This window comes from Rhea americana, unplaced genomic scaffold (genome assembly GCF_003343005.1).
Source record: "Rhea americana isolate MKP2758 unplaced genomic scaffold, rheAme1 scaffold_86, whole genome shotgun sequence".
Classification (NCBI taxonomy): Eukaryota; Metazoa; Chordata; class Aves; order Rheiformes; family Rheidae; genus Rhea; species Rhea americana.
The window spans coordinates 614,331-630,789 of record NW_028187044.1 but is presented as its reverse complement, the minus strand read 5'-3'; the positions used below and the strand labels follow the sequence as shown (position 1 = coordinate 630,789).

At 37.9% G+C, this 16,459-nt stretch overlaps 1 protein-coding gene across 1 annotated transcript in view; it reads right to left on the bottom strand.

The window, feature by feature from the left end:
• NRG3 (neuregulin 3) overlaps positions 1–16,459 on the bottom strand; it is a gene marked incomplete at its 5' end in the record, with an annotated part of 396,892 nt that overhangs the window by 95,748 nt on the left and 284,685 nt on the right. Inside the window, one exon of the mRNA XM_085323677.1 lies at positions 15,389–15,462. Coding sequence (XP_085179803.1) covers positions 15,389–15,462 — 74 coding nt within the window. The remainder of the gene's footprint in view (positions 1–15,388; positions 15,463–16,459) is intronic.

Genomic DNA, 16,459 nt, shown 5'->3' with positions numbered 1-16,459 from the left:
AAAAAAAAAACAAAAGAAAGTTTAGACTGAATTAAAAAAAAAAATGACACTCAGAGATGGAGCTATGCTACCTCCAGCAGCAGTCCAACCACTTGAGAAGAGCGGCTTCCTCTCTAAGAACCTGCAGGCTTTCCTGCCCTGTTTTCACAGCATTGGATGTCAACCACTATCGTTCTGCAATGCTGATACTAGCATGGTACCCTAGGTCAAAACTAAGCTTGCGGTTCATTCCTCACGGCTTGGTATTTGTTCAGACTCCAAAGAATCACACAAAAGTTGAACATCATGGTTAGTATCACAATATCCAATTGAAGTCACTGGCTCCGTAATCTGTATTAGATTTACAGATTGAAGTTTTTCCTTCCAGATAGTGATATTTCACATGCAAACGCATGAAATCAGTCCTCACCCCATGCATACAGATACGACAGGACAGTTGTTGCAATACTCCAGATTTATGCTGTCTACCTGTATTTTACAAGTGCATGACTTGCTCTCTTTTCACATTGGAAGGAGCTCTTCTGCAAAGGCCTAAATGCTTTCCAACGCCGTATCAATTCAGACTTGAATCCTGACCAAGAGAACGGCTGCCTTCCAAATACAATAACCAGGCAACTGACCTTAAAACAAGCCAGTAATCCTCATTCAAAAAAAAGAAAACAAAAATACAACCACCACCACCAAAACCAAACCCTCAACAAACCCCTCTGCGCTGCTCCTCCTCCTACTACCCGTTTGCTCACGCTGCTGCTCTTTGCCCTTCAGTGTAAGGTGCTGAGCTCTAATGCAGCGGATGCGCTGTTTTACATGCAGATTGTGGTGTACCTCAGGCTGGGCAGATTTATGGATAATAATGGGAGCATGCTATAAGCAAGTACATTTGGACACATACCAAACAGAAGCTGCATCAGTCCAAACTGCTGCACAGCTGATCCAAGTTTACAGATAAATGTAAAGCAAAATAGAAATTCTCCGGTCAGCCAGGCTTCTTAGAAAAGAATACATTATGCATTTGACAATCCTGTACTTACATGGATAAAGTATTTTCCTCTTTGACCAAAGCATACTTTAAAAATTTGTTTTCTAAGCCACACAATGTGTTACAGCAGAGAAGAGTCACTCTTTTGCATTCATATCAATATAAAAATAGTGATCATTGCAATCATTTGGTGTAACAAATAGAAGTATGCAACAATGTCAGGATCTTAACACACGCTGCTTCGCACATAAAACTACACTTCATCTACACATAAATTGGCGCACTAGCCACGTACACTTCTAGTCACATCATTTATTCTGACATCTAACTTTTGTATCTTTTCCTGGAGAAAATACCACGTTCCATACAAATGAAAACAACAATTCTCTACATTTTTTTTAAAGAATTAAAGAGACCAAATAAAGAACTATAGCATTCCCAATGCAAACTGACATCATTATGCAGCTCTTTTCCAGTCTTTATCAACTAAAACCCCTGAAATAAAAATAAAGGATGCAGTGAATAGCTCTGAACTGAGTTCTTGATTATAAACCTGTACCAGAAGCCAAAAGTGTCAGAATAGCTTTCTCACGAAAAACTCTATGGGAGGAAACAGCATTTTGAGTTGAATGTGCATCACGGATTACGCAGATATAACTCAGGGCAGCCTGTGATGTAAACACAGGAAACAACATTCCTACTGCATTGGACAAAGCAGTGGTGTCTATTCTAATTTTTCCCTCTGCTCTATCTTTTCATGGCCAGGGATTTACAATGCTCAGAAATCCCTGCTGCAATCCATAAGGCCCCTCCAAGGCTCCAGGCCTGCCCCCAAGAGCACAGCACTGGGTGAGCACAAAGGGCCGTGCAGCATCGAGCCAACTCTGCTCCTGCCCACAATCTCGAGGACGACTTTCCACTGACTCCTCCTGGTGCTCCAGCCCCTCCTACTCCATTGACTTTACTGTCTTACATAATTAAAAATCCAGAAAACTCAATTTAAAATATAGTACCTGCCCTATAGTCCACTTTATTAGTTTTATCTTTTTTGAGTCCACCACCTGCTTATTAAACACTTACTGCTACCACACAGTACAGCCTGTTGGTAAGGGAATCTGCATAAAGAACAGAGATGAGCTTAGAGAGTCATCATGAACTCCTTCTCTGATCTCTTATTTTTTCCTAACTCCCTCCTCTTGAGGGAATCTCTTAGCTAATGCCTAGCACACAACTACATTCACTACTTTTTAAACTTTACTATCACTCTTAGCAGTATTATTTCCTTTTCTTGGTAGCTGCTCTTTCCTCTGCTCAGAGACCATCTGCTATCTTGCTGCCCAAACTACTTTTCAGCTTTAGTATCCATAAGCACTGTAGGATATTCTAGGCACAGATTATTTCCTAATTTTTCCTTCCTAAATTCTGGTGTAAGGAGGGGATTATACTGTAATGAGAAAATGCCTAAGAAAAAAGCGTAAGTCCACAGCAATTGGGCCAGAAGGCACCTACCACAAATTTCTTCTGTACACTTAATACAAGCTTATTCAAATTCTCGTTTGGTAACCAGATTCAAATGGTTTTCATCACACCTACATACTAAGCAAAGAACACCAGGTTATGCACCTTATGTTTTTCCCCCAAAGTTGAATCATTTAAGCTCAGAAACAAACACACTAACAGTTCCAGTGAGGACTTTGCAGAGGACATACAGGCTCATCAAACTAGAGAATCCTGGAGTAATTCTGAGGGAGCAATTAGAAAGGCTGTCACTCTAACAGGCAATTTGACAGCAGATGAAAGTGTGTTGTCAAAAGTAATTCATATTGTAAAGATGAGCTGTAACTGTTTAAACATTTTGTGTTATGCCAACACATACATCCTAGATGTTAGGAGGAATGCTTGTATATGGAAGATTGAGATAAGAAGGCTTTGGAGACCCATTAGTTGTTCTAAACTACTCTATCCAGGTCAGAAATTCTTCCTCCAAAGCACCTGCTAGTGGTCATTTCTGCTCTGTGATAAGAGATGATCCACTGTGGCAGCTGCTTCCTTAAACGTGAGATGCACTGTGCACAATTTACCATGCTGACCATTTTCCTTCCAGTCAGACAGACACCCACTTTCTCTTTTTCCCCCCAAAAAGGTGTCTTACAAGCCTGTCTACTCCCTTTGAGAGATCTGTAAAGATTTGTAGCAAAGATCCTAATTTCTTCTTGAGAGTAACACCATGTTTAAAAGCAATCCTGCACACTTCTGCCCAGCTGTGCTCCTGAGTTGAGTGCAGAAGAGGAAGAAGCAAGAGGTAGTCCCCAAGTTTTCCAGGAGGGTAAAACCAGAAATGCAAGTACAAATTGCCTGCACGCTACCCCTGCTTGACTACTGAATGTGAGTACCTGGCAGCGGCCAGTTCAACCGCCATACGTGCAATGAAACCGCCCATCTGATGGGGCACCCACTGGGAAAAGCTCTCACGGAAAACAACCGACGTTTTGCAGAAGGCTTCAGAAACTTGATCAAATTGGGACAGCATTTCACAGCAACACCAAAATGCAGGTGTCTGCTTCTAGCGTAAATATGTATGATCACAACAGATTTCAATCTAATTTTAGGAGACTGGCTGATAGGATCAATCCTTTTTTTTCTATCTGTTGATCACTTCTAAGCTTAAGTAATTCTCATTTTAAAGCTTAAGTAATTGTTATTCTTATTTTAGCAATTCTCATTCACATTTTAAGCCGAAGATTTTCTCACTTTTCAAGACAAGCTCATCTGGGACGTTAAAATACACAGCAGACTTTCCAGGTCTTACTCTGGGCAGGCAAACACTCATTTGAAATTCATTCCAGCAAGTCTTTCAACTTGTACAACAAAGGATTGCACAGTACTTCTGAAAAAAAATGTTTAAAACGTCAGTCATTGGATTTTTTTATTACTTTTTTAAATCTCATCCAAATTGTCCCATCTTCAGAGCAGTGCGGCATGGAAAGATCAGAATATTATGTGCCACACAAGAACAAATCATTAAATATTAGGATCCTGTCAAGTTTTAGAAAAAGCTTTACATTTCATAACCTAACAGGGAATGGGGAGGAAGGAAACTATTAGTCCTCTAAGTATACTGAATAGCTACTGACCCAAGAAGCAGGTTGTTGATACAGTATTACTCCCTTCACAGTCCAGGTATTCCTAAAGTATCCTAAAATAAAATCTAAGAAAGGTCTAGTTCCAGCTACGCTAAGATCCTTCTTCTTTTTCTTTCTGTTTGCCTCCTCCTCTTATTTCTTAGTTTCTTTTTTTAGTAACATTATCATCAGTAAAAAGGGAAAAAATACCTAGACGTTTTCAACTCTGTGTGTGCTGAATACTGATGTCAGCTCAGCAATGCTGCCAAGCCATGGAGTTCAGGTGAGAAGCATCTCTATTCGCAGTGCTTGCCAAGCTACCCGGCCAGCATGACTGCTGCCAGCACCAAGCGGGCATCTGCTCCAGCAGAGTGCTAAGCTTCCCTGGAGCAAGAGGCAGACAAGAAGAGGGCAGCTGTGACTCCGGCTGTTCTTCAGATCATCGGATCTAAGCTTCCTAGTTAGTCAGGAGAGCTAATATCCTCTAGATGTCGCTTGACATCTAAATTAGTCTTTTGTCTAGATTGCCAGATTCTAACTAGTCTCTGGTAGAACAGGAAAGTCATCTCCCTCGCTAACTATATAGGAAGCCTGAGGAGAAGCCTAAAGCAGATAAGCCTCCTATTTCACATGTCTGTGAGAAGGTGGGAAAAAACATATAGAGCCTATGCTGCTTTCACAGCATCTTATGGTACAAGGTTCCTGACTGGTGCAAAATCGAAGGAGAAGAAAATCTGGAAGGAGTGGGAACTCATAAAATGTGATTCAGCTAAAGTGAGTATTCAGGATCTCCCCAGCACCAGAAATTCCCCAAGCAGAAGCATCTATACGTTTAGCAACGTTTGTTACCAGCACTTATGAAAGTACCAGAATCCTTATCACTACCTTACCTTGGCCCCATTTTGTATCTTTAGAGCTTAAAACCCTTGTAGCAGGCATTGTTTCTTAGCCACAAAAGCGACAGCTATACAATGCTGTGGATTTGTCATATTTCCTGCTTTTGAGTAAAGATCAGAAAAGCACTGTATTTTCTATAAAACAATTTTTCTACAAGCTCAAAAGCAAATACAGGCTTACACATAACAGTCAAACTCTGGAAATTCTTCTGCTTGCATGACACTAGCAGATATTGTCAGGTAATGGTTTTACTTTTTCAAATAGCATTTTCTGTTGTCTTTAAGGAATAAATCTGAAAAACCTAGGTACAGATTATTACTATATTACTGTAAAAAAGCCCTGCTCTGTTCAGCTCAACAGTCATTTGGGTGACTGCAAATGGAAAAAAAAAATGATGATGATGATATTGATGTCAGGTCTAACCCATCAATTACCCTTAGTTTCTTTCAGCACAGACATTTGCCAAGTTAAAAATACGCTTGATGGTCTTTCAGAAAATATTTGCCTCTTTCCATTTACCAGCTTCTTGCCTGAGATATTTGTTGCTGTTTTTTATTTAGTAATTTTCTTTAATAAGCTGTCACTGTTTAGTTTGAATACAGAACAAGCTGAGGAAGTCAGGTCTAACAGTGCATCTCGGAACAGCTAATGCAGCCCGGGTCATGAAGTTCCAGCATATGTGTTTGGCTGCATGAACAAGCCACTTTTGCACTGCTACAGAGGGCTGTAAAAATGTATTACCAATGGGCAGAAATATTCTTTATCTTATATTATTCTTTACCCTTTTTTGACAGTTCTCTGATAACATGAATGACTTTACCTGTTTGACACATATTAAAGAAAAGGCTTTTATTTTCATAAATAAGCCTCTTCACACTTTTGTGTTCAGGGATTCCTACTCTTTTAAAGTAACTGCTGCTCTGCTGAATGCTTCTGGTTGATAAGCTGCAATCTATTCTGCTTCTGTACTAATCTGTACTAATTTGTCAAAGCAGACAGATTATGTCCAGCTTGTGATAGCAGCACGCGCACAGAGAGTAAACTTGTTCATAAAACTGCTACAGTGATATAAAGCAGCACAGGGGCTGAACTCACCTCACCAGCCAGCTGCCTTCGCTCCAAGGAGAACCTCACCCCACGAGTAGCTTCAGTTAATTCATTCCATGAGCAAATTGTAAGAACATCCCAATTCAAACAAGTTACTGAGTGCACATTATAAATGCATGGACTTGCCTCACTGCACCCGGCTTTCATCACACAAGCAGATAGTTACCAAGGAATAAATAATTGCAGTGTAAATCTATACTCTAACTTGCAGTAACTTGTTAAACAGGCAAACTAAATTAAAAAACAAGTTATCCTCCTGCCCCCCTTTATTAAGCTGTTCCAACAAAATTTATAGTATTATTACAGAATTAGTCAGGTTCATTAAGCTGTATTATGCCAAAATTAGAAGAGATTACTCTAATGGTCTATTTCAGCTTTAAAAGCTATGAATTTATATTGCCTTTATCTTAACTTCATAATCAGCCAAACATTCTTATTTTCTTGTGGATTAAGACTCTTATTCATATCACGCATCATTGAAACAATTTATCTGACTTCTTTAGCCATCGACCTTTCTATGCCTAGAAAATGAAAAACGTTTTTCTGAGAATAAGAGCGTCGCTATAAATAGTAGTTTTCTAATTTTGAAGATGTCCAAATATTTACACTTACGGCTTAATCAAATTTCACAACTTTGTTCTGAAACAAGTCACCTTTTCTCTAAAGGTACAAAGAGAGGGACAAAAAGCATCTTTAGGTTTTATAAATTGTCACGGGACACTGAACAAAACCTAACTAAACTGACTGCTTAAAATTCACAGTTTAAACTATTAAGGCCAGCAAATTAATATTGCAAGCAGAATGAAACTTTTGAAGACAACTGAAGGACCAGAATAGTTAAAGTCTTTATAGTAATAAGATTACTTAAATTTTTATATATTTTTATATGTAATATGTATCTTGTAACTACATATGTCAATCTCCACAGACCAACAAGCTCCTTCAAAAAGTAAACTCTGCCTTTCTGTCAGTACGCTGAACTGACAGACTTCTTCATCAGCTGAAGACCGAGTCTTCTAGGCAAAGCTCCTCTACCCTACGGGAGACAGATTCCTACATTAGAATTGTTCAATTTCCTAGCAAAAGTCTTTTTAAAAGACTCATTAAATCAAGAGAGTTAAAATTTGGCAGATCGTCTCACTGTCAACCAAACTGCTATTCTGTGAGGTAAACTACGGATCAACTTAATTAAGTCTGAGACTTCAAATGTTTCTAGTCTTATTCATATGAGTACTTCTGCTGAAAAACAGTAAGCATGAGTACTGTTTTTGCAGGATCAAGACCTAAGTCAATGTCATACATTTTATAAACTCTAGCAGCTTCTTTAATATAGATGCTCATCAAGACAAAAGGGTTTTGTGCCCTCTCCAGGCTCGGACAGGCTAAAATCATGTACATTTTAATATACCACAGATTTCAGGTCTACCAGTTCATCACTAGAACTCGTTTTATGGTATCAAAAACTCCCATTGATATAAAATCAACACTTTCTGGAAAAAAAGAAAGACTATGACCTACTCGTTTTTCTGTGGTGTGATCTAGCCATCCATCTGGAAGACAGGAAAACCAGGTCAAGCAGAACAACGACTCAAACCCGTTTCATCTGTTATGCCAATCTCTGCTAATTTGGAGTCTCTCTTTCAGTATCAGATCAGAATGTTTTTTCTGGACTTGGAAAGCTTTCCCAATAAAAGTACTGTTGAAGTTTCAGTTTTGAAAATGCAACCTTTTTCCAGTAAAAGTCAGTTTTATAAAAACAGATTACGGATTAAATTTAGACACTGCCTTTCAGAAACAGCCCACGCAGTGCATATTTTCTCCTGATAAGCATCAGGTATTACCCTCTTTCTGTATCTTTAGTGATAATTGGAGTCTACCTCTTTAGGAAACAAAATGGAATATGGACATCTGTTCAATGTAAACATGCAAAGAACATTTTGGACAGTAAGTTAAACTGAAAATTATTATTTTTTATATTCTATTACCTGGCAACAGTACAAGTGATATGTAAGTAAGAAGAAAGGGAAGCATAAATGAGACAGAACAGACTGCATAACACAAGCGATTTGTGATCCAAGCACTCATCTGGAAGATGGGAAACAGGTCAAGCAGAGCAAGGAGCTGAGCCCTGCTTTCAGAGAGGGAGGGCAGGCCACAGACAGGAGGCAATGTGGGAAGAAATCGCTGCAAAAGCATGTGGCAAATGTAGAGTGGGAGGAGAGATTACAGGAGAGGGAAGACTCATTACAGAAATGTAATTCAGACAACGAAGAAAAAAGCTCCTCAATTAGGGAATGAAATAAAGCAGGTGTGTCAGAATATGAGGCAAGAGGGAAAAACGGAGAAAATAAAGCAGGAAAAATGAGACGAGGAAGCCAACAAAGAGTGAACTGGTATGTTAAACAGCAGAGCATGCAGTATACTCATATCTTTTCATTCTGATGATGAAATCCAGTTGAGATACCAAAAGGGTAAGGGGAGAGAGGAAGAGGCCAACAAGATCACAGAGCAGAACTACTTGAAAAAAAACTGAAAGGACCATGACAGAAGAGTTTGGCCATTACATTCAACAGTTCAGAGGTTCAGTACTGTTTTCCTTAAAGATCTTTCCTTAAGATCATTCAGAACTAGTCTGTTAAAGCTGTTACTCAGGCCACATACAGAAATAGCAAGAGAAACTGTTTCACAGTCCCCTTCTAATGGGACTTCTCTAGAGCAAACCAGTAGTTACAGCTAAAGCTAGAAGTCATGAGGCTCCTGTAGGAAAAGGCTTGAAATGAATCAGGTCCTCCCAATATAAACAATCCCATTAAAAACTGCCTGTTACAAACTGTTCTTTGGTTTGCTCTTGGACAACAGTGATCTGTGAAACTGAAATGTGTCAGACCGATCTTGAGCTTTGCCCTCACAGGAATCAGTGCAGTATTTGTCTTCCTCCATTTATTATTCACATTAGTGGAAGTGACTTTACAGGACAGAACATACCAGAATCTCAGACACCCCACAATTTTGTGATTTGTCTGCACTCAGAGCTGCATTTTTGCTAGAATCATTTGAACATAGAACCCTTCACAGGAGAAACCAAAACACTCACTTTAAACTTAGATTGAATACAGACAGGTATATTCGAAGGTATGGTATTAGTTGTAAGAAAGAAAAATCCATCTCTTCTCTTTATGTATTCCTGCTGGCTCCTGCAACATGTTTATGAAATCTATACCATCTCAACAAATCCTGAGGCACTTAACATCAAAAGTGTGACTAAATCACTGAGATAAAGTGAAATGGCAATGCTATTTGGACAACCGAGTAACTGATCTATAAAGACAGAATCTGACAAAATGAATGAGGATGATGCTTTTCAGTTAAATCACCGATAACATGTTTTCTGCAATATTGTTACATATCATCTCCCAACGCCCTATCTTTGCAAATACTTTTCTCCCTGAGCCTCAAGAACTGTGGTTGCTGCAGTGCTGAATTTTCCTCTTATAAGGCCTGTAAATGTGACCTGACAAGTCAAATGAGTGACTGCATCTTGTCCATCCCATCAAAGTCGGAGAAATCCCTTTTCAAGACAGTGGAAGATTGACACCAATAGTAAAATATCATAGGTATGAAAAGTACACAAGTCAGAAAAGTTAGATCAACTCAGACCAACAGGATAAATCAGATGGCTCCAGAGTGTCACAGAACATATACTTCAAGCTATATTTATATTCATAGGTTTTTTTCAGCCATGGGATGGCCAAGAGCAGATTTAGGAAATCATAAAATGTTTGTAAGAATAGCACACCAGAGAAATGACTGTTAAGGAGACTCATCACTTCAGAAGGTTCTTGTTCACCGAATGTGTTGAACCGCCTCTCATCCGCGCGCAGAAAGCGACAGAGCCGCGCGTGGAAGATCTGGCTCACCAGCCTGGGCGAAGGTTTCACAACTGCAGCCCTTTTATAAGCCAGTAACCGCTATTCCCGGGCATCTGCTGTGCCTGCTGCATAGCAAGCTGAGTCTAGTGTTTCTGCCATCACATGGTAAATTTCCTAAAAATATACGTACAAAAATCGCTACACAAAGACACAGATACTCTTTGCCYGATGCAAACTGCACAAATAAATAGTAATTTGGAAAGGGAGCCTTCACACTGCCACACATGACTATTTTCCTTCTGGGTTTCTATCATCTGTGGCTTAAAGGAAGATAAACGGATTAAAACTTTTTGCTAACTTGCAACATTCAATATCTCCATTTTCTCTCTTCCTTAGGATTTATACTGAGGTCAAATTAAGAAAGTTTTAAATTCCATCGTTATCCTTCCACAGATTGGCAGTTGTAAAGAAATACAGAGAAACAAAGAATTTTTTTCCTTCTCCAAGATACTGCATCAGTGTCCACCACAGGCAGTCTTCACAAGCTGAGTTACACAAATCCACCTGTAGCCTAAACTGGACAGCAAAGACAGACATACTTTAATTTTATCTACTGCAATTTTAAAGTTTCGAATTTTTTTTGAAAGTTTTGAAAACAACGTTGAGCAACAAGGTCCCAGTATATTCTTCTCTCCCAGGAGAAGAGATAAAGAGAGGAAAAGATAAAGAACTGATGTTTCTCTAAAACTACTGAAAGAATTTTGGCCAAACTTAGGCTGAAATTTTCTGCTGTTCCAAACAAACTTGTGTGACTTCTTATTTTAATGTCATTTTAATTAAAACTAAATAAATATATAAGCTTTGTAAAGGCTGAAATCATTCAAATTTGAAATATAAAATGCAAAGTATTTATAAACCACTTCAATCTGTTGAGACAGCATGCCCTCTGGAAAAAAAAAAATAAAAAAGAAAACAAACTGTTTATTTTAATTATTTTTTGGAGGATTGAAAATTTGATGAAAATAGGTTAGAAGCTCTAGTATTGTACTATAAAGCCCTAGTATTGTACCCTAAAGTAATGAAAGCAACTGCATTTTAAGGAAGTTCAGGAACTGCTTTTACACTAGCTTGCCGTATTTTTCCTGCTGTACGTTAGAAACATGAAAATCACCAATATTCTTGCATTTTTTAAAATCTACTTTGCAGTTCTGATAGAAAATCACTAAATAACACTTATAATGCACAGTCTGCAGAAGTCACTATTAGCTGGCCTACAGAAACATAAATATATTAATTCAAGTTGTTCCCTATGCATTTTAAGATCCTAGGAAACAGTTATGTTATTAAATCTGAAAGCACTTCTGAGCATGATTTTCTTTGTCCACTGCATTAGTAGCAAATTTGTGATTTCAATCTCTCTCTCAGGCTTTTAACTTTTTGGTATGTTCCGAGTAAGAACATGGTCACGCTTCCACTCCTCAATGGTGCAGCACTACGCTAATGCCTTGTTCTTGCTGCAATTCCAAGCGTTGAGGCTTTCTGAATGAGGCTAAACCTTCCTGGCAAAATACTCTATCATTCTAGAACCAGATGTCGTTGTTTTAATCATATATAGTTCAGGTCTTCAAAGACAGAGTCTCAAATCATTTGCTACATAAAGACTTAATCTAAAAACGAGTAACTGCAGATCCCAGACACGACACCGCACGTTTGTCTTTGATGGGACTCAAAACCAAGCATGACTTGTGCTAAGCTGGCACAGATCCAAAGCATAACACCGTTTTATAGGTGGAAACTGATGCAAAAAGGTATGCATTTTTACACTCAAAAATGTCAGATCAAGCTTAGGTGTCTTTTTCAAAAAAATGTTCCAGTTCAACTAAATATTGCAGATTACTGTGAGACTTCCCAGATGATACACTTTGGTTGGTGATAAGCAGGAGGTTACCACTGATCATCATAAATTCCTTTCCAGAATTACGTCTGTGAACAAGGCACCATTTCAACTTTCAGATATTGTATGACATTTTCTAATATAAGCATACGTTTCTCTTTGATTGGATAGATTTCCAGAAAATGAATGAAGCGACAGTCCTGCTGTAGAAAATGTCAAAGATTTTATGTGCAATGGGGCTATTCTCTTATAGAAAACAGTGTTTTCATAATATGACAGATTACAGTACTTTGGCTGTGAACACATTCAGGCTGAAATCCAAGGAATACCGAAACTCTCAGAGCAGGAAGGTTGCAAAATCCATTTCTAGTGGCTAGTTCACACTGATCTTAAGTAGGTAAAAATGAAGCATGATCAGGTCACAAAAGGAATTATATGCAATAGCAGAAGCCTGGCTTAACCTTTCTATCCTATTCTGATTTCAGAAAATCATACATTGATTTTGAAAATGACTGGATACTATTGCCAATATTTGGTACAGTCCTACTCCGAAGAGCCCTTTTGAAATCCCTTTTTCACTCAAGCTTTTGAGGTCATACGGGACAACTTGAATGTAGAGGGCTGTTTTGTATGAAACTATGTCAGAATATTACCTTTACATTTTGTGCAGTAGGAACATGAACACTTAGGTGTAAGTATAAAACTAAATATAAAAAAAGAAAAATATAAGCAGTTAAATACAAACAAAAGATGTAAAAATTTCCTTCCTTTCCTATTATGCAGATACTAAAAGTATTTTGACGCTGCTCTGAGGCATACTGGGATTTACTTATGACTAAACATTTTTAATTAAAAATTGTAGCAACTTGTTTTGACTCTACAAAAACTTTCTTGTTTTATCTTAACAATATAATAATATACTAACTTTCAATACTAATAGTAGAGAAGTTGAAGGCTAAATTCAACATAGTTCAGTAGAATAGTGGCTACACGACATCCTCAACTGCCTTGTTTACTACTTTAGAATATCCACATAGAATAGCCAAAGTTTAAAATGTTAAAACTTTACCTCAATATACAAACTGATCAAATGGATTATCTGCAGCCCAAATACAACTTACTTTTCAAGACTCGTTGGGCCAAGCAGGTCTACTCCAGAACACCATAAAGGCTAGTCAGCGCTTCTGAACACGCTTACTAGCGACAACCTCACGTCCAACCCTAGGCAATCATCCCACAACACTCAGGCGAGCTGGACTCGTTTATTAATCTCAACTGATGCCAGTCACTGTTGGCCACGTGCAGTGCTGACACAACAGCATCCACACGAGTGTTCAACTTACTCTGAAAATTGAATCTTCCTTTTGAAAAAGAACTGCTCATTTCTGCAACTGCCTCCAAATTCACCCTTTAGCATCCTTCAGCAGCTCTCCTCCTAATCCAAACACACAGCAATGCAAGCACAAAGCTGTATCTTTCTGAAGCAGCACCAGGACCTTTAAAGATGTTGCTGTTGCACTTGACTACAGTGTCAAATACCTTTTAAATCCTTTAGGTTATGCAAATAGCAAATATTACTGCTACTGATTTCTAAGAATTAATGTGATGTTCATTTTTTCTAAGAGAAAAAAATAAATTAATGATTTAATTCCTGAGCAAAATGGTAATACTTCAGTCTCCACTGCAACAGAAAGCTAGTAATATCTACTTTTCACGCTAGTCAGGCTTAGCACAAGAGCACACTCGCGCACACACCAAGGCGTACATTACAGTATGTCTACACACTATAAGTGTAACAGCCCTTTTTCCTCTGTTGGGATGCACACAAGGACTATATACAAGTTAGTTTTCAAAACTGACTGAGAAAATACTTAACTTACGTTAACTTTGTCTGTTTTGGAAAGGAAGTTTCTTGGGCCTAGCAGATCTATCTCAAACCAGCATCAGGCAAAGGTCTGCTCCTTACATACTCTAAATAACGTCTTTCTGAATGCAATCCATATTAAATAAAATTAACTGTATGATCAGAAAGTGTAACAAGGAAATTTCAGGAAAAAATCAGCTTACTGAACAGGATCAAGCGGCTGAACAATTTTATGGAAGCAATACAAACAGAAACCAACCAGAGCAAGCGTCTCCCAAGTTAGCGGAAACAAGTCTGTGCAATCAAAACAATGCTATAAACAACAAAAACAGTTTGCAGTACATAAACATTATAGGGCTCTTAGCCTAGTTACATGCAGCTTAACAMAGGAGTCTTTACTTTCTGGGCTTTGTATTGTATCTAGATGAATTTCAGTGAAATAATGCACATCTGCTCTACACGCTCCCGAGCAGAACTGAGTCAGGTACTACCCTGTCCTAAATGTGGCCAACTGATTTTCCTCTCTCTGCTTTTAGGATGCAAAGTACATTTCTCCTTGATACCTACACAACTTCTCTGTTTACACGTGCACACACCACTTTGAAAAACTATAAACTTCCCATTTTCGTTATAGGCTCTATAGTTCACAGTTAAAAGTCAAGTAAAAACAAAAGATAAACTAAATACAAAGGAACTTTTAACAGGAGCTACACAGCATACAGTACTACAAAACAACAGGTGTCTTAAAATAGTATTTCACAGGGGAGCACATGAAAATAGACAGAAAAACACAAACAAAAACCCCAAATCAATTTGTAGAAAGCATCCAAAACCAAAAGACTAGAATGCATTACGGTTTTGTACGTGTAAGAACATAAGAGATTGGACATGACCCTTTGTTGTATGTCGCTTCATCTAAAAATTTTAAGATGAACAATTTGGCATTAATTAACAAGTGGGTTTCGTTGCAAGAAATTCATTTTGGATGATAGTTTTGACCTTTTTTTTTTTTTTTTTATTAGTCAATGGAATTTAAAAAGTCAAATACTGGAGGAGAACACATACAGTGATGGTATTTTGGCATATACTGAGCAGCGTATTAGAGAGTTACTTCCTCTCTACTAACAAAGTAAACATTTACTCCACAAACAAGGAGTGACTTGACTTAAAAAAGGTAAGAAATTTGGCTTTTGTATAAATTGAAGGTATAAAAAAGAGGGGGGGAGAAGGACATCACATATTCTCATAGAGATTATCGTCTCTAACAGTTCCAGACAATAGGAATTTGTTTCCTTAGAAGGAACCGTTTCGCAGTTTATAAGTTGTTTTTGTTTTAGATCGTGTGATTTTACTCGTGCTTGAGTCAAAAGAGAAATACAAAAACTTAGGCTTTAAGCTGGCATAATATTGTTCCAAATCATTAAAAAAAAAAAAATCAAGCCCTATGATGGCATGCTTTACTGCAACAGATCATGTTTTATAAAAACGGAGACTAGCGTATGTGGCAAAAACAGCTGGATCAACAAGAAAAATATCACTTTTACAGGCTACAGTAGTGATCCATAATACAATTTCTGACAATAGGCAAAGGGTCATCTCTCATGGCAAGGACAGCCTCCAGCATGGGATAAAAATAGAAGAAAACATTTGACGTACTTGGATCTGACAAGATTGAGTCGGTTTTCGGCAAAAATTGGTCACAGCGGACTCCTTGGTAGCCCTCTTTGCACCTGAGGAAAAGGGGATAAATGACAAACATACGCATGCGATAGTAAAAGGTTAATTTCAAGAGATCAAATCAACTGAAATTCTCCTTGCAATGCTGCAAGGGCCTTAGAAATTTCCAATTCCTCGAACTATTATGGAAGCAAGATTATTACCAAAATAAAATGAGACTACATAATGTTATTCGTATTTCAAGAAATTCCCCCAACCTTTTTTGATTATTTTAGTAATTATCAAAAGAAACATCATTTACACATAATCCTTTTTTAAAATATCAATTCAGTTAAACAATCAAAGAAAAAAATCTTATATAAAATAGACGTATTTGTCATAAAATAAATTCATTAGGTAACACACAGCCTAATAAAGTTTCTGTACTGCACAAGCCATCAAACTTGGAGCTTGTCCATTTTTGGCTGTTCAAATAAGCAGAGAACACTTACCTAGCCACTAACTTTAAGAGCAATTTCTACTTTACTTAAAAGATAACATGTTTAGGCACATACGGCCAATTTTCTTAGATACCTGTGGAGTCATATTTTCAAACACATAAACCAGAAAGCCCTCTGCTTTAATAAATTTCAATTAGTTTTTCACTAAGCGACTAACACTATTATTTATCCCGAAACTTTGAAATCCCACTTACTGCATATCAATTGTTCTCAAAACAATATTCTTCCATTCAACTAAGTGGGTCAGAATCAGGCCTTTAATTATTCATTTGTTAAAGCAGTTTTTCAGAGAAAAGTGACGGACGCTTTAATTATAAATGATAGCAATAAGGACTTCGCATCTCCCAAAGCTCTTGCACATCATACAAACAATATTCTCCTATCAGTGCTGGCAGCTTCACTAACACTGACAACTGTGCCTTGACTTATGGAATAATGCCAGGACTAGAAGTAATCAGGCTTCTTTGCCTTTCTACCCAGCCTTCCTCTAAAAGTAGGTCTTTAGAATGGTTTTCGGTTAATAAACCAATTCTTCAGTGAAAAGTACACC